At 36.2% G+C, this 23,374-nt stretch overlaps 1 protein-coding gene across 1 annotated transcript in view; it reads right to left on the bottom strand.

Annotated features, from left to right (window-relative positions):
• LOC111060915 overlaps positions 1 to 16,701 on the bottom strand; it is a 126,725-nt gene extending 110,024 nt beyond the window's left edge. The window contains exon 1 of the mRNA XM_039438196.1: positions 16,690 to 16,701. Within this exon, the coding sequence (XP_039294130.1) occupies positions 16,690 to 16,701 (12 nt within the window). The remainder of the gene's footprint in view (positions 1 to 16,689) is intronic.
• Positions 16,702 to 23,374: the final 6,673 nt, after the last annotated feature.

Here is a 23,374-nt window from a genome sequence, read left to right as displayed (position 1 = left end):
AAGGAACCCTCTCTACGCACAAACTCTTCTATGGTATAGAATACTCCAAGCATTAAAAAACTTTTTAATTCCTTCTCAAAAACATCGACATCTTCACAATTTTTCAAGTGAGTAGGAAGCTTTCTAATAAATTTAAGGCCCATATGTAGGTTTCTTCTCAAAAAGAGCTGTTCTGTGATACAGTGAAGCATAGTCTCCTCTATTTCTAGTATTATATCTATGCGAATCAGCATTTCTAGTCATTGTCTTTCTTCTAACATGCATAATCACCTCATAGATATAAATAGAGTTCGATAGATATGAATAGAGATATACAGTCGAATTCAAGCTGCAGAAATGAGGTTTCTAAGGAGTGTATTTGGCTGCACTAGAGTTGATAGAATCAGAAATACTGATATAAGATAGGTTTTATTTGTTACTCCTCTACATGAAAGAATCATTCAAAATAGACGCAACTGGTGCAGTCATTTGGATAGAATGCCACCTGGAAGAATTCCCGTTGGTGTCCAAAACTATAGACCTACAGGAAAAAGAGATATAGGGAGACCAAGAAAGAGATGGGTACCGGAACAGGTTCATTAATAAACCTAATCCCTGAAGTGAAGATGATGATGATCTCGATTGACTTATTTCTATGTGAGTCTCCTGTAATTTCTAAAAATCCATTCCATTGTTTTATCTTGTAAGTCCAAAACAGAAACTTCATTTATCTCTGCAGGATTTTTTCATTTGGCCTTCATTAACGTGACACGCCATGTTTTATTGAAACGTTCTCTGTAGCAGTCATTCTTCAAGTGAGACTTCCGAGTCTAGCAGGGCTGTCAAGTAAATAATCATGAGCAATAGACTGCGATTGTGTGGCTGCGCTTGGGCTTGGGAACTTACTTGCAGTCTATGAAACAGTAAAGAACAGTCATAAATAGTGGATGAGGATAGGCTGAGCCCTAGATTACAATTACCCGAGGAGGAAGAAGGAGAGAGGAAGAATGAAAGAGGAAGTGGAGGGGATCCGAATGAAATTCAGAGTAGCAGAACCGTGGTGATATGTGGGCAGAGGTGCGACAAGGAGGGTAAGTGATAAAGGAAGAGAGTGTTTCCAGTAAAGGCGTAATTTCATGATTTACGCTAGAGGTGTACTCAATTTACGAGGTATTATTCTTGCTGCTTTTACAGGCCTGGATACGCTGCATTTATTGATAATAAAAGAGATGGCCCCTAATGAAATATGTATACCAGGTTTAGTCCGACTTCATAAATCACAAGGCACACTGGTCTCTTACATTGTAGTCATTTGTGGTCTCCTCGAGAGTCGATTTCCTAAACACCATTTATTGGCTGTGCTATCATCACGTGATACGGCTCATTGTACACTTGTTAGGTGCCGCCTTCATACGAGTACATGCGCGCGCATGATTTGTGTCATTCGTGATTCCGAGTTCACTGAATATCTTCACTATTATTTCTACCATTAGCTGATTTCCTTATTGTTCGCTTCAAATTTTTGTAATTCAATCTTTTTTGCTAACAGAATAACTTTACCATTAGCTGCTTTTGTTATTGTTCTCTTCAATTATATATTTTTCTTTTTTTGATGATAACAATGATCATTGTAATCATGTGAGCTTTCATACACATAATATTGATTCATCACATACCGCAAGATATGGACGCTTCTGTCTTCTTGATTGAAGTTGTAGAGTTTCTCAATTGATAGATATGTTTTGAAAAATTCACAATCCATGGCAATTATAGGAAGAGAATCAAAAGATTTGACAAAATTGCTTCAAAATGTCTCTCAATATTGTTTAACAACCTAGTCCACCTCTGTATCTCCAGTGTTATCTTTGAACTTTGAAGCTATTGTTCAAACTGTGAAATGATGGCGAAAATTCTACAAATTCCCAAACTATGGTTTTGAATTTCCTTTCCCTTTCCCTCCTTCTACCCATCAGCTTTCTTCTAGATTTCTTATTCTTCCTCGAAAGTACACCCATCTCATTCTCGAGCTCTATATTGTACTGAGCTTTGGTTCATACTCCTTATCTACTCCTCACAGTCGATGAGTCTCCTTTTATTCTTGAAACGTCCATCCACTTTCAAACTCTTCATCCTTGCACTATAGTTTACCATCGTTATATCAGGTGTCATTTTTAAGTGCGATATGATATTTTAAAAGTTCGAATATTTCAACTTTCCGTTATTTGTGTTTCAATTATTAACACATTTTAAATAATATGAACACATTGCAATTAAAAAGCCAGTTCTGAGACACTTCCGTTGTATTGTATTCCCCTCCATTTCTCTACCCCAATTTCTAAATTTCTATACGTTACAAGTTCCCCCGAGTCCAAAAAAGTGGTTTTCGGGTATTGGTCTTTATGTGTGTGAGTGTGTATGTGTGTGTGTGTGTGTGTGTGTGTGTGTGTGTGTGTGTGTGGTGTGTGTGTGGTGTGTGTGTGTGTGTGTGTGTGTGTGGTGTGTGTGTGTGTGTGTGTGTGTGTGTGTGTGTTGTGTGTGTGTGTGTGTGTGTGTGTGTGTTGTGTGTGTGTGTGTGTGGTGTGTGTGTGTGTGTTGTGTGTGTGTGTGTGTGGTGTGTGTGTGTGTGTGTGTGTGTGTGTGTGTGTGTGTGTGTGTGTGTGTGTGTGTGTGTGTGTGTGTTGTGTGTGTGTGTGTGGTGTGTGTGTGTGTGGTGTGTGTGTGTGTGTGTGTGTGTGTGTGTGTTGTGTGTGTGTGTGTGTGTGTGTGTGTGTGTGTGTGTGTGGTGTGTGTGTGGTGTGTGTGTGTGTGTGTATGAGTGTATGTGCGTCTGTGTACACGATATCTCATCTCCCAATTGACGAAATGACTCCGAATTTGGAACCTGAGGTCCTTACACTATAAGGATCTGACACGAACAATTTCGATCAAATGCAATTCAAGATGGCGGCTAAAATGGTGAAAATGTTGCCAAAAACAGGGTTTTCGGGATTTTCTCGAAAATGGCTCCAACGACTTTGATCAAATTTATACCTAAAATAGCCATTGGTAAGCTATATCAACTGCCACAAGTTCTATATCTATAAAAATTTCAGGAGCTCCGCCCTATCTATGCAAAATTTGATTTTAGATCTCCAATTATCAGGTCTCAGATATAATTCGAACGAAAAATATTGAGTGGAAAAGATTGAGTATTAAAAACTCTAAAATTAATGTTCTATGAATTTTATGAATTTTATGTGGATCTTTTCTTAAAATATTAATTGTCATTTATGATTAACTTCTGAGACATATCTATGATAATTTTCAATAATTTCTCTTTTGAAATTAGAGTCCTTTAAGCTTGTATGATTCAATCTAAAACGTTTTCAAATGTAGAGCATACTGAGTAGGTTATTACCGAATTAAGTATTTCAGAGATAACTTTTAACTTTAGTAATTTTGTTTTCGGTTTTCATAATGTAACTTCCTTTTGTTTTATTAATTGTTGAATTTAACTGTAAGAGGTGACAATAATATAGTTGATACCTTCTCTCTATTTCGTTGTCTCTCTTGTAATTTCTGGTTTCCCGTTCTCTAGCACTAGGTATGTTTATCAAGCATCCCTTTTATTAAGTTATAATGTGTGTGCTTCTAAATTCTAAATTCAAAATTAACTTTCTAAATTCATAGCACGGCACAATATCAACTGCCACAAGTTCTATATCTATAAAAATTTCAGGAGCTCCGCCCCATCTATGCAAAATTTGATTTTAGATTTCCAATTATCAGGTCTCAGATATAATTCAAATGGACAATTTTGATTGGAAAAGATTGAGCATTGAAAACTCTAAAATTAATGTCCAGTAACATTTTCACCTAAAATTGAAAATAAGCTTGAAATTTGAGAAAATGTGATTTTTCAATTGCAAACTGTTGGCAATTGTTGATTCTATTAAATCATTCACTATGAAGAGATAGCAGATCTCGTGTGTATCCAGCTTTATTGTCCTGTCACCAGCTGTCTCAAATCTTTGAACAGTAGACTTGAGATGCGCGTGACCACTAGCGTCAGGTGATCAATTTTCATAACAGCAAGGAAAGTTGTGTGAGTCCGCCACACCACATTTTTTTTCTCTTTATCTTGTTCCCATCCATCTTCATCTTCTTATTCCGTCATCACTAGTCCTTATTTCAAAAGTTATAGAATAATTAATTATTGAATTATAGACTATCACTAAACTACAATCTGAGTTTCAACATCTATTATAATCCATCTACTTTGGGGAATCCTCCATTAAATTTATCTTTCGTCCAGCTCTTCCTCACTCTTTCACTATCTTTCTATCTCTCCCTCTCTTCCATTCTCTTCCTCCGTCACTCTCTCTCTCTCTCTCTCTCTCTCTCTCTCTCTCTCTCTCTCTCTCTCTCTCTCACTGTTCACTGTTCACAATCTTACACTCTGACAATTTTCCCCCACTCTCTCAGAATCCTCTTTCCTCCCTACTCTCCCACATTCTCTCTCATCCTCTATCCCTTTTCCTCTCCTCTCATGACCCCACTGTGCAGTGCAGTGTGACCCTCTATTGGCCCGCAGGCGCCTCTATGCATTCGACCCATTGCTGATGCTTATTTCTGCAGAAGGAGACATTCTCAATTATCTTCCCCCAGGGAGACATCACAACATGCAAAGCGCACTACGTGCCCCTCCACCCAACTGACAGACTGCAACCCTCTTGTATACTTGGAGCAGCACGTAATCGGAAATCAAATTGGTTTTTGTCGTCTGTACACTACGAATTAAACGGTCTTTTGAAGTGGGTGAAATGAGTCTTGAGCGGCTTCCAATTGAAATAAAATCTGGGAATATGAATTTGCAAGTACCGTTGAAATCAATCTAAAAATGTGGAGCTGTTGGAGCTTTGGAATGCTAAAACGATTGTAGATATTTGGGAAAAATATTGTGGATATTAAGAATATTTTAGAAAATAATGTGGATATTTGAAATAACTGGGAGGGTTATTTCATCCCATGTTGTTTTATGTTGACAATGTTTTTTCAATGTCATGAAAACAGGAGTTTTTCATGAACTATGTACTGGAATAGACCATCATTGAAATCAATCTAAAAATGTGAAGCTGTTATCATTAGAATGCTGAAAAGATTGTAAATACTAAGAAAAATTGGGTGCTCTTGTTTATTGCATTATTGTTGAGGATTTCATCTCCAACATCACGTTTGTGAAACAGAAAGTATTTCATTTCATTTCATTTCATTTATTACATTCCTTAATCACAACATCAAATTAACGATTGGGAGAGAATCAACAGGATAAACCCAAAACTGTTCCTCTCCCTAATTTTGATAGAAATAGTCCAAATGAGGTTATGGAAACACTTTTATAAAGATCACAAAAATTTACAGTCCAAATATACATTATACTAAAAATTTTGTATCTCGGTTGATCAGAAAGATGAAACAAATTATTATTACACTTGAAAATGCATTAATAAATTGAAAAATATTAAAAAACTTGAATTGTCTGAATTTGTGAAATTCAACCTGTCTTTAGGTATGTGAATTTTACTATGTTTGTACATAACTATTATCAAACCTTCATCAATTTCGATATCTCATTCATTTGGCTTCAAAAGACTTTCTCCAATAGATAAGAATTTCAAGAGATTTTGATGTGATGAAAACATGGGAAGCTTCCAGTCAAGATTATTATTGCTCGCAGTGGGCTATGGTGAGTGAACCACAGCATCACGTGAAAAAAAATGATGGTTGAAGAAAAAATTATGTTGGGAAATGATTGAAGCTGGAAGAAAAACAGTGAAACTGCAAATATTTTGTTTATTCCTAAACTTTGAACAAATTTTGACACTGGAGAGTTAAATCCCCGATTCTTTACAGACCTCGTAATAGTAGAGTTGATATTGTGGTAATTATTCATATTAAATGAAAAAGACTGAGAAATTGCCAAAAAAACACAGAACTATTGATACTTAGAAAGACAGGTTTCGGTTATTACACCATTGTCAATCTCTGATAAATCTCAGTTTCATCAGAGATTGACAATGGTGTAATAACCGAAACCGGTCTTTCTAAGTATCAATAAATCTGTGGTTTTTGACAATTTATTAGTCTTTTACATTTAATAATAGTAAATTTTTTGAATGGACCTTCGAGATGTACTATACCGAGGTTCCACTGAATTAGGGTTTTCTCGAGGGCAGTTTCTAGAAATATTTTGTCATCGGTGACAAAAAGCACAAACTTCATCACTATTTTTTGTCTAGTTTCTGCTGCGCATGACTATTCCATGTTTAATATTGAGTCGCGCTGTAGCCTGAGACGCTGAAAAAGCTGCGACAGAGGAAAGCCTTTTTCTGAACTCTGTATTAGACAAATTTCCCAAGAGTCGCAACGATATCTCTCAACCTCATAAATTTAAAAGGAGCTTCTGCATTCCTTATTACACATCCAACGTCAAACATAAATAATGGTCCGCCTCACATTCTCCTTCTCTATCACGTTCCTCCGACTATTCTCCTCTTTTTCTCGAGGGCTTAGCATCAAGTTCTTGATAAATTCGATGGGGAATGTGAAATATGGAGTCGAAAAATTAGGTTGCAGACATGACAATGTATGCCCATTTGGTCTTCTCGTGCAGACAATTACTTTGGGACTCAGCATTATTTGACACATGCATCCGTTGCCGACTGAATTATTCATTTTGCACAATTTCAGACGTGTGAAACATTTCCATCCTACGTTTTCGAGATATTGAAAGTAATCGGAGCATTTGATGATATTCCAATTATTCAATCGGAGAGCTACTAAGTACTGTTGATACTTTTTTCCACTCATTCTATGATATAACCCAATGAAATACATTGAACGAAGTGAAGCAACATAACATATGTTTTAGAATACTTCTTTCATATAAAAATACGGAAATGGGAAACTTGTGGGCTAGGCCTGTTGGTCCTTTTCTGATCATATATTTGATTTGTGTATTATGAAATGTGAATGAGTAAATCTATATAAATAAAAATCGAGCCTCAAATTTTGATAACTTTTATATGAGGGCACCGAATTTGATAATTTTTCTGGTTGTGTTCGTCATGTTCAGGACCAGGTTTATAGCCTATCAAATTCATAATCCAACTTCAGGACTCTTTCCTACGGTTCTTCAAAGTTTACATGAGTAATCCTTATGGGAGGAGATTTGTGTGCTGGCCACACACAGAAATAAAAATCAGCTGTTATAATCATTGCGTCATACAACAGCCGTCGGTAGATAGTAGACAAGAGTGTGTGCTGCTCCATAACCGCCCATGTATTTTATTTTAAACGCCCCGACTAAAAACAAAATGACTGTTCTGTGTGTAACCATCCAGCAGTGCGGCCTCAGGTTAAAGACTAAAGACATTGCTTTGTTTTAGATTTCTAAAGACATGCTCTAAAGACATTGCTTTGTTTCGAATAATTGAGCTGTTTTCGGTGTTCAGAATTGATTGATTTTTAGTAAATTATTTATTCTGCAGTTGAAAAACTATATAAATAAAATGCCGCATCGCGCCTCCTCAGGTGTGCATACAGCTAAAGTTTGACATGAGATGCATTGAACTATTTGGCGGTACGAAGTTCGCCGGGCCAGCTAGTAGATGGATAAAGGAATTCTTGTACACTATAAAAAGCTCTATCAACTAAATATTTTTTCATTTGTTTTTTGAAAATCTTCAAATCATCATTACTTTTCAAGATTTGAGGTAGCTTGTTATAAAATTTCCTACCAATATAATCTGGTTTTTGTTCAAATAACCTACTATTGTGACCCATTATATGATAATCTGCTCTGTTTCGCGTATTATACTCATGAACATCTGAATTCTGGATCACACCACTCGTTTTCACATGCATTACAACTTCATATACATACAAAGATGGCACAGTTAATAGACCAAGCTTTTTAAATAAAGGCCTACAAGAGTCTAACCTATTCACTTTCTCTATACATCTGAGTGCCTTCTTTTGAATCTTAAACACTCTGTCCATATTTTGTTGAGATGAATTACCCCATACTAAAATAGCATACCTAATATGAGATAGTATAAGTCCATGGTAAGCAGTTAACAGTAGTTTTTTATCATTCAGCCTAGCAAGCTGCCGCAGGACAAATACCCCAGATGATATCTTATTACATATCCTCTCAATGTAAGGATGCCATGTTAATTTCCTGTCCAATAAAATTCCCAAGAATGCTACTTTCTCTTCTTGGTCTAATTCATTTTCCTCTACAAACACATTTATTTCTCTATCCTCTACTGAATTATATTTACTTTTGAATTGTAGGAATTGACATTTCTTACTATTTATTGTTAATTGCCTTTGCTTCAAGAATTGGACAATTGACTGTACTCCAGTAAAAGCATTTATTTCTAGACTATCTAATAAATAATTGTTAAAGATAAGCGATGTGTCATCAGCAAACAACAGAGCTCTGTGATCTTTTAACTCTGTTGGTAATTGGTTCACATACAACAGAAACAGTAAGGACCCAGAATTGAGCCTTGAGGTACTCCAGCCTGGACCTCCAGTTTTTGAGATTTAATTTTTACTATTTCATTCCCATCCACCTTGGTAAGCTCAACACACTGGTTTCTACCTATGAGATATGATTCAAACCATTTTAGTTCTATACCATTCACACCTACAGTTTTTAGTATTTCCAATAATATTCTATGGTTCACACAATCAAAAGCTTTGGATAAATCAAGAATATTGCGGCTGCCTTCTCACCTGAATCTATTATATCTATTAGTCTTTCAACAAGGGATACTATTGCAGTCTTAGTAGATTTCCCTTTCTGGAACCCATGCTGTTCATCACATATGAAATTAATTTCTTCCAGGTGCATCAATAACCTATTTAAAACTACTCTTTCAAAATTTTACTTATTACATTTAGAATACTAATGGGTCTATAATTTTCAACTCTTTCAGAATCACCGCTCTTGAAAATTGGCAAAATTTTTCCTTGTTTCAGATCATCAGGGAAAATACCCTGCTCTAGTGAAGTATTAGGAGATGCAATAAAGGGTCCAGTAATTCATTTTCACATTCTTTTAAAATTTTGCTTGAGACCCCATCCAATCCTACTGTTTTTTTGTTATTCAAATTTTTTATTATTCTTGACAACTCATCTCTTGATAATGGATGAAATTTAAATACCTTTTCAATTGGCTCAGCATTTAATGTAGTTGTATTATAAGTATTAGTGTTCAGTGACTTTTGGAGATTATATGCAACCTGTTGATAATATTTATTGAAAAAGTTACAAATGTCTATACTATCATCCATATAATTTCCATGTTCATCGATTATCCTAGGGACATTAGTAACTGTATCCTTTTGAGCTGCTCTCCTATTTCTATTAATTACCTCCCAAACAGCAGAGTTAAAATTGGTACTAGTTGTTAATATTTCAGCTGTTTTCTTACACTTAGCTTTCCTCACTTCTTTTGCATAGTTTTTCTTTAGACATTTGTATTTGACCTCACTCGGAACATCCCTCACTAATTTAAATTCCTCATAAGCTTCCCTAACAATATTTCTTTGAGTAAGATATCTTCAGTTATCCATTCATCTACTTTGTTTAATTTACTTTTTACTTTGACTTTTTTTATCGGACAGCATACACTAATGTGAAATCTTAGAGTATCAATGAATTGCTTATATTTGTAATTTAGGTTACAACTGTTATAACACTACTCCAATTTTCTTGAAGCAGTTCCTGCTTCAAACAATTTATATTTCCTAGCTCATATTGCTGAATTTCTTTCACAAAAGTTTTTTTTCTGCTTGGATTCTGGCCCTGCAACTTAACATCTAAAATTTGATAGTTATGATCTGATAGATCTGAGCTACCTAACCTGACATTACAACCTTCTATATTTGTGAGGATATTATCAATAATTGTCTGTGAAGTTCGAGTTACTCTTGTATATTCGTGGACCTTAATTTCTAAATTATTCATATTAATAATATCTCTAATATCCTCTGTCATTTTATCGTGCCTGGCAAAATCGGTATTGAAATCTCCTACTACTATAACATTTGTGAAACGAGCGGTTGTAATTTCCAAAAGTGTATGGAGCAGCTCACAAAATTTTTGCCAGTCTCCATTTGGTGACCTATAGATACCTATCACTACTACCTCAAATCGATCATCAATTTTTAACCTTAGTCCCGTCACCTCTAAATCCATCTCAACAGAAAATCTCTTAACAAAATCCAGTTCATAAGTTTGGGTATGTTTAGCATTGCTAGTGAATATACATACACCACCACTTCTATGAGCTATTCTACAAAATTCTGATCTCAGTGAATAGCCTGGAATCCTAACTTGATTTATTTCCTTTATTTTTAAGCCATGCTCTGTGAAAATAACAATGTCAGGATCCTCCAGTTTAAGAAATACTTCTAATCTGTCAATTTTGTTGCGAAGATACTGAATATTTTGATGATAAATACTAAAAACCTTACCATCTTGTGCTACTCTATCTCTAGCATTTGTAGCTATTTCCCTTTCCCTGTTTTGAGCCAATTTACTAAAAAATCGTTATTTGTTTTTTTGACTGTTTTTAAACCAGAGGATTGCAAACGGCTTTCAATCAGCTCTGCCAATCTATTACAAAAGATTACTTTGCCAGATCGATTTAGATGCAACCCATCTTTTGTTCATCTTTAGTTTGTTCCCTAGCTGACTCTACAACTGCATTAATTGATACACTTGGCTTGAAAAAACATTGGACATCAAATTTATTTTTTAATCTTTTATCAAGGAGATCACTGCAATCACGTCCATGACTGGACGTCAGTAGCAGAACTCTCCCTTTCCTATCTTTATTTCCCTCAGCTATATTTTTGGTTGCTGTCTTCAAAACCTCACTGTACGTTTTATTTCGACCATTTTCAGAGCATTTCCCATCATTTAGGTTAGATTCTATTTTTTTGCATTTGGACGGAGGTTCTATCATACATTTAGTATTATCAAATTTAGATTTTAGTTTCTTTATTTCCTCCGACATTAGACTACATTGATTTTTTAGATTTAGTATTTCTTTTTTATGGTCTTCATCTTGTAATTTTATAATCAGTTCCAAAGATTTAATTTCTTCTACCATCCCCAACCTTTCTTCCTCAGACGTTTTTAAAGTTACTTCTAATTGGTTTTTTAAATTAGTGTGGCTACTTTGTAGTTGAGCAACTTTTTCGGCTAAAGTAGTTTGAAGAACTGGGGTTTTTGGTTTTGGCGTTTTTGAATTTTGGTTTTGGGAACGCGTAAGTACTCTTGCTATGTTTAAATTTCTATTATTAACCTTCGGTGTTTTACTTGAGCTCATCTTCCTATCTAAGAAATTATATTACTTGCAATAATAATAATTGATTTATAAATGATAGGATTTTAATTTGGTTATAATTTTAGTCAAGTAAACTATCTATGTTTATTTTTAAATCTCAAAAACCTAACCTCAAACTAACCTCTAAACGGTGTTTGGCTTTTTAAAATAGAATTAAGAATTAAAATCTAAAACAAAATGATAAAACGTGATCAAGAAACAATTAATAATGAAATAAACACAAAATTTGTACTTATCCGTGACTATTTATAACACAAAATCTTCCAAAACCCAGGAGCGAAATTATGTAGTACTTTCATTCACAACCTCTCAAGGTCATTTAGAAATTGGGGTACCTTAAAATTTTTCGGAAAGCAATACTTTCCTTACCTATGGTAATAGGGCAAGGAAAGTAAAATCGAGTCTCAAATTTTGACATTCAATAACTTTTACATGAGTGCACCGAATTTGATGATTTTTCTGGTTGTGTTCGTCATGTTCAGGACCAGGTTTATGGCCTATCAAATTCATAATCCGACTTCAGGACTCTTTCCTACGGTTCTTCAAAGTTTACATGAGTAATCCTTATGGGAGGAGATTTGTGTGCTGGCCACACACAGAAATAAAAATCAGCTGTTATAATCATTGCGTCATACAACAGCCACTTGAATTTTTTTGTTTAAATTGTATCTGAAGCCTGATAATTGGGAATCTAAAATCAAATTTTGCATAGATGGGGCGGTGCTCCTGAAATTTTCACAGATATAGGACTTGTGGCAATCGATAGAGCTTATCAATGACTTTTTTAGGTATGAATTTGATCAAAATCGTTGGAGCAGTTTTCGAGAAAATCGTGAAAAACCCTGTTTTTGACAACATTTTCGCAATTTTAGCCGCCATCTTGAATTGCATTTGATCGAAATTGTTCGTGTCGGATCCTTATAGTGTAAGGACCCTAAGTTTCAAATTTCATGTCATTCCGTTGATTGGGAGATGTGATACCGTGTACACAGACGCACATACACTCATACACACACACACATGCAGACCAATACCCAAAAAACACTTTTTTGGACTCAGGGGACCTTGAAACGTATAGAAATTTCGAAATTGGGGTACCTTAATTTTTTTCGGAAAGCAATACTTCCCTTACCTATGGTAATAGGGCAAGGAAAGTAAAATGACTGTTCTGTGTGTAACCATCCAGCAGTGCGGCCTCAGGTTAAAGACTAAAGACATTGCTTTGTTTTAGATTTCTAAAGACATGCTCTAAAGACATTACTTTGTTACGAATAATTGAGCTCTTTTCGGTGTTCAGAATTGATTGATTTTTAGTGAATTATTTATTCTGCAGTTGAAAAACTATATAAATAAAATGCCGCATCGCACCTCCTCAGGTGTGCATCCAGCTAAAGTTTGACATGAGATGCATTACACTATTTGGCGGTACGAAGTTCGCCGGGCCAGCTAGTAAATAAATAAATACAATATGATGAAATTACACTGTACGAATTTCGTGAGTTAATTTGGAAGTTACATTATGATTTTTTTAGTAGTTTTAGTGATTACATCAATCTACAGAGTGATTAGCTAGGCTCTTAGGTACGTAGCTTACTTATCGCTACCGGGATCTTATAGCTCATCAATTCTCGTCAGGATTGCAATGGTTTCAATCTTATTGAAAAATTGATCTCATCTGTGTAACATGACTTATTTAAACTCTCAATAATCTTCCTCCAGCGGTACATATTATTATTTTATTTTATTATTCAATGAATCATACAATAAGTACATAATCAAAATGATAGGGAAAGGAAAAATGAGGTAACCTTGAGCTATTCCTCTCCCAAATTTAGATAGGGTTACACATAGTCCGATATAGGTTAAGTCTTGTAGTTCTTCCCAAATTTAGATAGGGTTACACATAGTCCGATATAGGTTAAGTCTTGTAGTTCTTCCCAAATTTAGATAGGGTTACAAATGGTCCGATATAGGTTAAGTCTTGTAGTTCTTCCCAAATTTAGATAGGGTTACAAATGGTTCGATATAGGTTAAGTCTTGTAGTTCTTCCCAAATCTAGATAGGGTTACAAATGGTTCGATATAGGTTAAGTCTTGTAGTTCTTCCCAAATTTAGATAGGGTTACAAATGGTTCGATATAGGTTAAGTCTTGTAGTTCTTCCCAAATCTAGATAGGGTTACAAATGGTTCGATATAGGTTAAGTCTTGTAGTTCTTCCCAAATTTAGATAGGGTTACAAATGGTTCGATATAGGTTAAGTCTTGTAGTTCTTCCCAAATCTAGATAGGGTTACAAATGGTTCGATATAGGTTAAGTCTTGTAGTTCTTCTCAAATTTAGATAGGGTTACACATAGTCCGATATAGGTTGATTCTTGTAGTTCTTCCAAAATTTAGATAGGGCTACACATAGTCCGATATAGGTTGAGTCTTGTAGTTCTTCCAAAATTTAGATAGGGTTACACATAGTCCGATATAGTCCGATTCAGTCCTTAAATAAAATGTTCACAAAATAGATTTTCAAATTTAGATGCTGCTTCAAAACCAAAAATAGAGTTAGATATTTCACATTATTATCACTTAGAAAATATTTACATACGAATAAAACAATTTAAAGTAGTTCTTTGATTTACTTAAAAATGAATAATTACACAAAATTACAAGATTAGCCGTTTTCACGCTCATAAATTTCTCGCCGAAACGACACTCACAATGTACTTAGATTGGCTGATTCTTCGATTGACTGATACTCATTCAATCGGAGGACATTCTGGGTGTCGTTTCGGCGAGAAATCGGTGAATGTGGAACGACCAATCCCTCTAATTTTTTCCTATTATCATCCTCCTAATTTTCTCAAAACAAACCTCGACTTCAAACACCTTTGATAACTTGGTTCACTTCTACTAGTAGTTCTGGGAACAGTAGACCTCGCTCATGAATAGCCTACAACTTTCAAACTAATGAGAAGGGCCATTAAGAAAGTACAGTGTATTGTGAAGATTTATCCATGTCATCTATTATTTTCTCCATTGAAAGTGCTAGAGACATTGCTTCCAGGGACAGGACTTATAAATGTCTCTCAAGGAGGTACCTTTATTTCGTCCCCATATTTACAATATTACAACTTTTCTAATAATTAATTATAAGAAATCGGTCAACTGACAGAAAAATGGAATATACAGTAGGCAATTTAGACGAAGAATCGTTTCACAGACGATAGTGAGACCGAAAATGATCCTAAATAAGATGGGTTTGTTGGTGACAATGACAGGAGGTTGCTAATGATGTATTTCATGAAAAGTGGATTCGATGTTATGTCTATTTGGAATGTTAATGCTCACAATTCGGATTCCGTTTCCGATCTCATAAGGAAAACAAGAGCTAACGCTGTGATGACTCCGGCCGACTCCTTAGGTCTAGAAACTATTCATCTATGAAACAGGGAAAATTCTTGTTGAAAAGGGAAGAAATAGTGCAATCAAGTGAGAAGTTTTCTTCAATTAAAAAATACTGTATGATTTGGAGCGGCTCAGACGTTCTCAAAGTTCACTGCTGACAACTCTTGATCTAAAAATAGATCGATAGCATTCCTTCTTCATTCCAACGATTCCATTCATTCAATACAGCACATATTAGAGCGGCACAATTTCTATTCTAAAAAATGAGAGCCAATTTTTTTACTTATATTTATTGTGGGCACGATTTATTCTCAACTTATTGAAAAACCAAGGATCTTTAATTTTGAAAAGAATAAAAATTGCTGTATCTTCAAAGATAACGGCGCTGAATACGAAAAAGTAACTTTCTGGATGGAGGTTGGTCTGCGGTTTTTTTAAATTACAAAAAACCGGAGCTCTTATCAAAAATCGTTACACATACGTTTCTGCGCATTATTTCAAAGAACTTGTATACCAAATTTCATCCAAATCGGACAATAACTGCGACTCTAACTGCGGTACAAACAGACAAAAGCCGATCGAGTCGAAACTAAGACCTCAGCTTCGCTTCGGTCAATAAACCTTCAATCTATACAAGTCCAAGATCGATTCCCTGTTTCCGAAAATCATTGCTTAAATTGAAGGAAATAGAATCTATTCTATCTGAATAGAATTCATCGTATTCTTTATCCTCTGAGCTTATTTCCAAGAAGTTACTGATAATTTGTTTTGTCATCTCCCAAATCCAACTGGCAGGAAATAGTCTATGACTATAGAAACCAACAGTAGCTGTTCGTTATACGATGACCTAGGTTCGAACATCTTCAGAGTTCCCAGTAGAATAGCATACTCGGATTAACATAACAGCGGCCGTAATTTTTCACCTAATCCGCAAGACTCGAAGTCAATCCTGATTCATCGTTGAATTGCTGAACATTCTTGGCAAATTGGTGCAAGTTTGTGCTCATGCACACAAGTAGCGGATGATAATCGCAGGAATGCGAGTTGCCGAAATCAGAGCGTTGCCGTGAATTCACTCAAGGGATGTTCCAGGTTCCTTGTTGAAATCGGGTCACGACAAGAGAGCAAAGACTGGTACAGTGAAATTCTCTTCAGATTGTCAGCATCCCTTATGAATGAAGATCAATGGTTTCCGTTCAACTAATGCTGACAGAGTAAAACAGATATTGATATAGTGAAAGTCTCTTCAAACTGTCAGAAATCCTTATGAATGAACATCAATGGTTCCAATTCAACTAATGCTGACAGTTAAAAAAGAAACTGGTATAGTGAGAGTCTCTTAGAGCTGTCAGAGCTCCTTATGAATGACATCAATGTTATTCTCATCAAACTAATGCTGACAATATAAAGTGGATCACACACGCATACGACCGCGCACTTGCTCGCATAGTTTATCCAAAGCAGCGTTTTCCTTGCCATTATTCACATGCTTCGCGTTCCTCTCACTCTCTCCCTATGTCCGTTTCTGTTCTGTCAATGCGTTCCTCTCTCTCACGGCTCTCCCCCATATTCCTTCATCACTTTTTCCACTTTTCTCTTTGTTTTCTCAATATAATATTTACACCTCCATTTCACCAAATTCCTTCTCATCTTATAATAATAATTTTGATAATTTTCATTTCCATTGAGATGTGTACAAAAGAACAAAAAAATTTCTTCTATTATTACTTTTCAGTATTCATTATTACTTTCACAAAAGTCCTTATTTATTTGTGCTTTGTTCCTACTTCTCATCCTGCTACTCATTATCTCTCTCTCCCTTGGAGTTCTCTTATCCTTATTTCTCTCTTCATAATACTTTTATGTCTCCTACGTCTTTCTCCTTTTGACTCCACTTCTGTCTGACCTTCCACGTCATCGTGGGAATCACGTCATCGCTGAGATAATGATAGATTCTGAGTAGAAGCTGTGTCAGGTTCGAGCTCCTCGTTTTTAACGCTTTTCGTTAGTTCAAAGTTGGATTTTCGAATTCAAATTCGTGTCATCGTGCGCAGTTTTCTTTGCTCTATACAGTTGTCAGTATACAATTTCTGTATCTTCCGTGTTGTGGCTGCAAATAGTGTGTAAACGAATATTAATAATGAGTTCACCGAAACTTACTGCTGTGACTCGTTCTCAGTCGGGCAAAACAGCAGATAAGCAGTCATCGTCATCATCGCAGTCGTCCTCATCAGCTGTGAAAGATAAGGTGCCGCAGCAGACGACAGCTACTGCTTCGAAGCCAGGCTCTGCCTCTGAGCCGGCTCGCCCTTTATCACCGGCTGTTATCTCAGGTATTGAGAACAATTTCGTAAATAAAATTCTGAATAACAGCAATGTATATGACAGATTAGTTAGAGACGTTTCCACCCTGGTCATCGAGGGGTTGACAGCATCTCTGAATTCTGCTATTCTTCAAATAGTGGATCTTCAAAAAGAAGTATCTTCGTTGAAAGAGCAGCTCAAGCTCAGAGACGAGAAAATCAAGCAATCATCTAGTAGCATTGACGATTTAGAGCAGTATCAGAGAAGAAACTGCATTCGCATATTCGGAGTGCCAGAATCAAATAAGGAGAACACTGATGAACTAGTGATCGATGTTTGCAAGGACAAGCTGGGTGTTAATATCGAGCTGCAAGACATCGATCGCTCGCATCGCGTGGGGCGTCGGCTGGCCGCTGCGGCCTCCACCATCCCGCCACCACGACCCCGCGCCATCATTGTGAAATTCGTCAGCTATCGCCAACGGAATGCAGTTTTTTCTCAAAAGAAAAAGCTGAAAGGTACTGGCGTTGTTATAAGGGAAGACTTAACACAACGTAGAATACAGGTCTATAATTCATTATGTGAAAGAGTTGGGTATAAAAATGTGTGGTCTTCTGATGGAATTATTCATTGGACTGACACTGAGGGTAAAAAGCACAGTGCAACCAACCAGGTCTGAGATATGTATTTACGCTTTCAGTTTTCAATTAGAAGCCTAGAAATTCAATTCAATTCAATTAGAAATTATGTAGACCTTAGATTAAACTTTCGAGAATAACATGAATTAACTTCTATTTTATTTTTATTTGTTCCATTTATTCATAAACACTATACACAGCATTTATTTGATTTCTTCTCTCATACTTTCGGTCTCAAGTACTGTTATTTTATTATTATTATTATTTCTTTTTTTTTAATTTTCTATTGATCTCCATATTTATTGATGATTGACTTTCTCAACTTTTGTGCTGTACTTGATTACTAGTAGACAATTATTTCAAGTTTGATTTGAGGCTAAGCCTCATGCCAGCTTCTCAAAGGATATATTATTTATGTGTATATTGTTTGTATTACTTCTTAAATTGAATCATTGATTGAAGTGGGATTATTTGTATTATATTTATACATAAATATTCTTATTATTATTATTTTTATCACTTATCTATTGATCTAATAATCTAATGATCAGTTAATGCAGTTGCATCTTCTCTCTTCTTCACTGTACCTATTTTATTTCTTCTCCTTATAATAATTCGATTTTTGTTCCTTAAATTTATGTCAGTGGATCTCCATAGAGCTTATTTCAATACAATCATTGTCTCTCATTTTAATGTGCAACTATGGTCGTTATTCATTCTTTTGCTTCATCATAATAATAGAAAACCATTGTAACCTCTATTTTACATTACTTCAGTTAATTACTCTAAATCTTATCCACTGTTTCGTTATTATCATAAATTATAATTGCTCCTCATGTTGGGCTCTTGACTAGCACGTTCTTATTCTTTAGTTTGTCAAGAATCTTTTGCTTTGAAGCTAGTAATGGTTGACAAGCTCTTGTATCCAGCTTTTATAATCTAGATATAAAGTACAGTTCAGTTTCTGCTCGAACCTTCTGTCATTATGATTGGCAATTTACTTTTCTCAGGTAATTTTATAATAACGTGTGTATGTGTGTGTGCGTGTGTGTATGAGTGGTTTGAATCCTTCGTTTATTACATCAACTATGTATTGATTAGCTCGACTCTTGCCTTCATGTGCCCTGGCTCTTGGTCTTGTCATCATTCTCATGAGTGTAGCTCCAGATGATAGTGCAGCCGCGCCAAGCACGAAGGGCTTGATTGAACAAGCTTTTTCACCTCACAAGAATTTTTTAAAAATATGTCATGTGAATGCGCAGTCACTGCAGTGTCACATTGATGAATTCCGTGATTTGTTTGGCACACAGATCTGTGATGTGATGTTGGTCTCTGAAACATGGCTGAAGCCTTCGATATCGTCGAACGCTATTCACATTGATAACTTTAGCATATTCAGGAATGATAGGCTTCATAAGAATGGTGGGGGAGTTGCTGTTTTTGCAAAGGAAGATTTGAAAGCCAAAGTTTTATTCCAGTCCGACAATTCCAGACCTAACAGGCCGGAGTTTATGTTTATTGAAATAGTTGCGGCGAATTCCAAAGTGTTGATTGGAGTTTGTTACCGCCCTCCACACATAGGATATATGTGTGAATTCGAGGACGCTCTCCTGCAGTGTATGCCGGCTTACAGTCATGTCATTGTTATGGGTGACTTTAACACAGACTTGCTTGGACGTGACACTTTTGACTTGACACAACTAAAGACAATATTTTTTACTTGCAATATGACAATACTTCCGCTACAGGCTACACACCACACAGCCACTTCCCACACTTTGTTGGATCTTGTCTCTGTTTGTGATGCTGATGCTGTGAAGAGTCATGGACAGGTGCCAGTGCCGGGTCTCTCAGCTCATGATCTGGTTTATTGCATTTATGCTGTGAAAGCCCCCAAGTCACAAGCAAGAATCATAAGATACCGTGATTATAAGAATATTAACTACTCGGAGTTGTTTGCTGACCTTTTCACTGTTCCTTGGCATCATGTTGTCATGGCTGCTACTATTGATGAGAAGCTGGAAGTATTCCAACAAATTATGTGCGAGCTGTTCAATAAACATGTGCCGTTGAGGTGCAAAAAGGTAACTAGGAGACCAGCTCCCTGGATAACACCGGACATACGTCAGCTTATGAACGAGCGTGACAAAAAATTCCGCTTGGCTAAGAGATGTGGGTGTCCAATGATGTTTGCAGAGTACAAAAGGCTTAGGAATCGTTGTAAGCTGAGGATACGAAATTCAAAATCCCATTACTTTCGAGCCCTACTGACAGACAATCGTTCCTCTGCAAGTGTCTGGAGAACCGTGAAAAGTATGGGGTTGGGTAAAGAGAAGAAACTGCCTAACATTACTCATAGCCTTGAAGAGCTCAACTCTTTTTTCTGCAATGTCCCAGTCAGTGATGAGGGTGCCCGTGCATATGCAGACACTCTCCGAGTAAACGCTCTAGAAAATGAGTTCGAATTTTCTGAAGTTTCGGAACTTCAAGTTTTCCACTGCCTAAACAGGATCAGAAGCAATGCAGTTGGTGAGGACTCTCTTCCTATAAAGTTCATAAGAGATACTCTCCTGTCACTCTTCCTTATATAACACATTTGTATAACTTTTCACTTCTATCTTCCATTTTTCCAACCTACTGGAAATACTCAGCCGTCTTACCCCTCAATAAAATACCAAATCCCGTTTCACCGTCTGACTTCAGGCCCATACATATTCTCTCACCCCTTTCTAAGGGTTTAGAGAGGGTAGTGCATCAGCAGGTTAATAATTATCTTACAATGAACAATTCTCTAAGTGATTTTCAATCTGGTTTTAAGAAAGGCCACAGTACCACCACTGCATTGCTTTGTGTGACTGAGGATATTCGTAAAGCGATGGATGGAAGACAGGCTACTCTGCTAGTGCTGATAGATTTCAGTAAAGCTTTCGATTGCGTCTACCACCCTCTCCTGTTGAAAAAACTGAGGAATTTGGGGTTCTCCACTCATGTAGTGGATTGGTTCGGTTCCTACCTGAGTAACAGGTGCCAATCTGTTAAGTACAATGGGTTCTCATCTGGCTATCACATTTTAGGGAGGGGCGTTCCCCAGGGGTCTGTACTTGGGCCTCTTTTGTTCAGTATATATATAAATGATGTAACCAATATCTTCAGATTCTCCAAACAGCACCTATATGCCGATGACCTGCAATTGTACATCCACTTTGACTTGAACGACTTTACTGCTACAGTTGACAATATGAATAGTGAACTTGAGACTCTTACGGACTGGACTTTGAAACATGGACTTAGAATTAATGAAACGAAATCCAAGGCAATAATTATTGGCTACACTAAACTCATGACTCGCCGAGGTTTCAGCTTTGATAATGGACCATACATCAAAATAAACGACATAAATTTGAATTACAGTGACTTTGTTACAAATCTGGGACTGACAATAGACAAAACACTCGACTGGACGAAACAAATCAACACCACCTGTAATAAGGTATTTGCAGGTATCCACTCGCTTAAGAAAATTAGTGACTTCATTCCGCTTCATGTGAAAGTGATGCTGGTTAAGTCATTAATTTTCCCATACTTCTCTTACGGTGACATTGTGATCAATGACATGACTGTGGCCTTGTCTGAGCGACTGCAGAGGGCTCAGAACTATTGCATCCGGTTCATCTTCAATCTAAGAAGAGATGATCATATCACCCCATTTTTCCAGCAACTACATGTGCCAAAACTCAAGAAAATGAGGGAGTACCACATTCTGATGCTGCTTCATGACCTTTTGCATGTAAAAACCCCAGGTTATTTGGCACATAAATTTGTTTTTATTGGAGATCGTAGTGTGAGAGGTACCAGGCAGGGCTCCCAACTATTGGTTATTCCAAATCATAGAACATCTATGTATAATAAATCATTCCATGTATCAGCTTGTCGGATCTGGAATCTGTTGCCTCCAACTGTGAAGAGTATTGGCGATCGAGCTCTGTTTGGCGCGGCAGTATTGAATTGGCTGGGATCTGGTGGCGCAGATTAGGCTTGGGTCGGGTTCAGCTTTATTTTTATTGTCTATTTACATTGTATCAATCTACATGAATTTAACTACAGATACAAAAATATTTCATCTTAATATATTGTTTTGATAATTATTATACTTTGTAAAATCTTTATTTTTAGGGTTGTTTTGTGTGCATGTGTGAGTGAATGGCAACTCGATTATATCTTCATTTCTGATAGGTTTTCCTATAGATTTATCTAGTGGAATTTGAAATATTGTTTCCAATTGTATAAAGTTTATAAAGTTTAAAATTATCTTTTATTATATGTTATTGTATTTTGATTAATAGTTTTATTTACTTATATATTAATCTTATGTAATCTTATTACATAATATGTAATCTATTTTTTTTTCTGTTCTTATGTAAATTTTTCTTCTTTTGTAAAGGGTTGTGTGGCAGAGAGGACCAGGAGTCCTAATTCCGCCCTAATAAAGGCATATAATCAATCAATCAATCTCTCTCTATCTCTTCCTCTCTCATTCTCTTTAGGAAGTTAATTGCGAGTATTTATCTTTGATATATTCTTCAAAGATAAATAATAATAAATAATAATAATAAGGGGGTGATGCCCAAAAGGAGCTCGTAGGTTTGTGCGTGGATTAATGAGTAAAACTAGGTTTGAGAGATGACAACTACTTTTTGGTAGTCGGGGACCGACTCCCTTTGATTAGGTAGTTCCCCTGACGGGGTGGTTTATCTATGTGATTGTGTTGTGGTAAAAACTTTGCCCCGGTAGCGAATTACACCTCTCTTTTCCTAACTTACACCTCTCTTTTCCTACCTTACACCTCTCTTTTCCTACCTTACACCTCTCTTTTCCTACCTTACACCTCTCTTTTCCTATCTTACACCTCTCTTTCCCTGTCTCACACCTCTCTTTTCCTATCTTACACCTCTCTTTTCCTATCTCACACCTCTCTTTCTCTGTCTTACACCTCTCTTTTCCTACCTTACATCTCTCTTTTTCTATCTTACATTTAACCACAGACAAAATACGTAATATTACATGAAAAGAGTATTATTACTTCCTCAATGATCTCACCTACATTCAATTTTCTAAACATCGAATCCACTTTCTCCTGCTCGTACCATTTTCTCACCTCTGAATCTCTCCTCCCACATTTTCAGTATGCCTCTCACCTTTATCCTCAAAATCCTCTCGACCACTCTGAATTCTTTTTCCTCCTTTTCTGAACATTGTCAGCTTTTACCAATTCTCCACAGACGCGATAGGACCCCAGAAGCACTCCCATCTCAGCAATCTTTGTAAAGTGCCAAGGTTCTACTCATCCTTAGAGGTTACAACATTCTATAGATACAAGACGAGTTGGCTGTAGCTAAGATACGAGTTGGGAATGTTGCTGATCACAAGCAAAAGGTGCTACAAATTATAGACAAAGGATCAGATTGCTCCTTTTGCAATCTAGTTCAACATTGATTTCATATCATAATGATCGTCCTATTTGGGTCCAGGGGATTTACATGTTCGCTACAGTTGAAATAGTCAGAGAATCTATTAGAAAAAAGAGTGTGAGTCTTTTTATTGATCTAATGAAAACTTATTACATCTAACTATTATACTCTATACAAGACC

Source organism: Nilaparvata lugens, chromosome 11, assembly GCF_014356525.2.
Source record: "Nilaparvata lugens isolate BPH chromosome 11, ASM1435652v1, whole genome shotgun sequence".
Classification (NCBI taxonomy): domain Eukaryota; kingdom Metazoa; phylum Arthropoda; class Insecta; order Hemiptera; family Delphacidae; genus Nilaparvata; species Nilaparvata lugens.
This window is presented reverse-complemented; position numbering and strand designations above follow the sequence as displayed.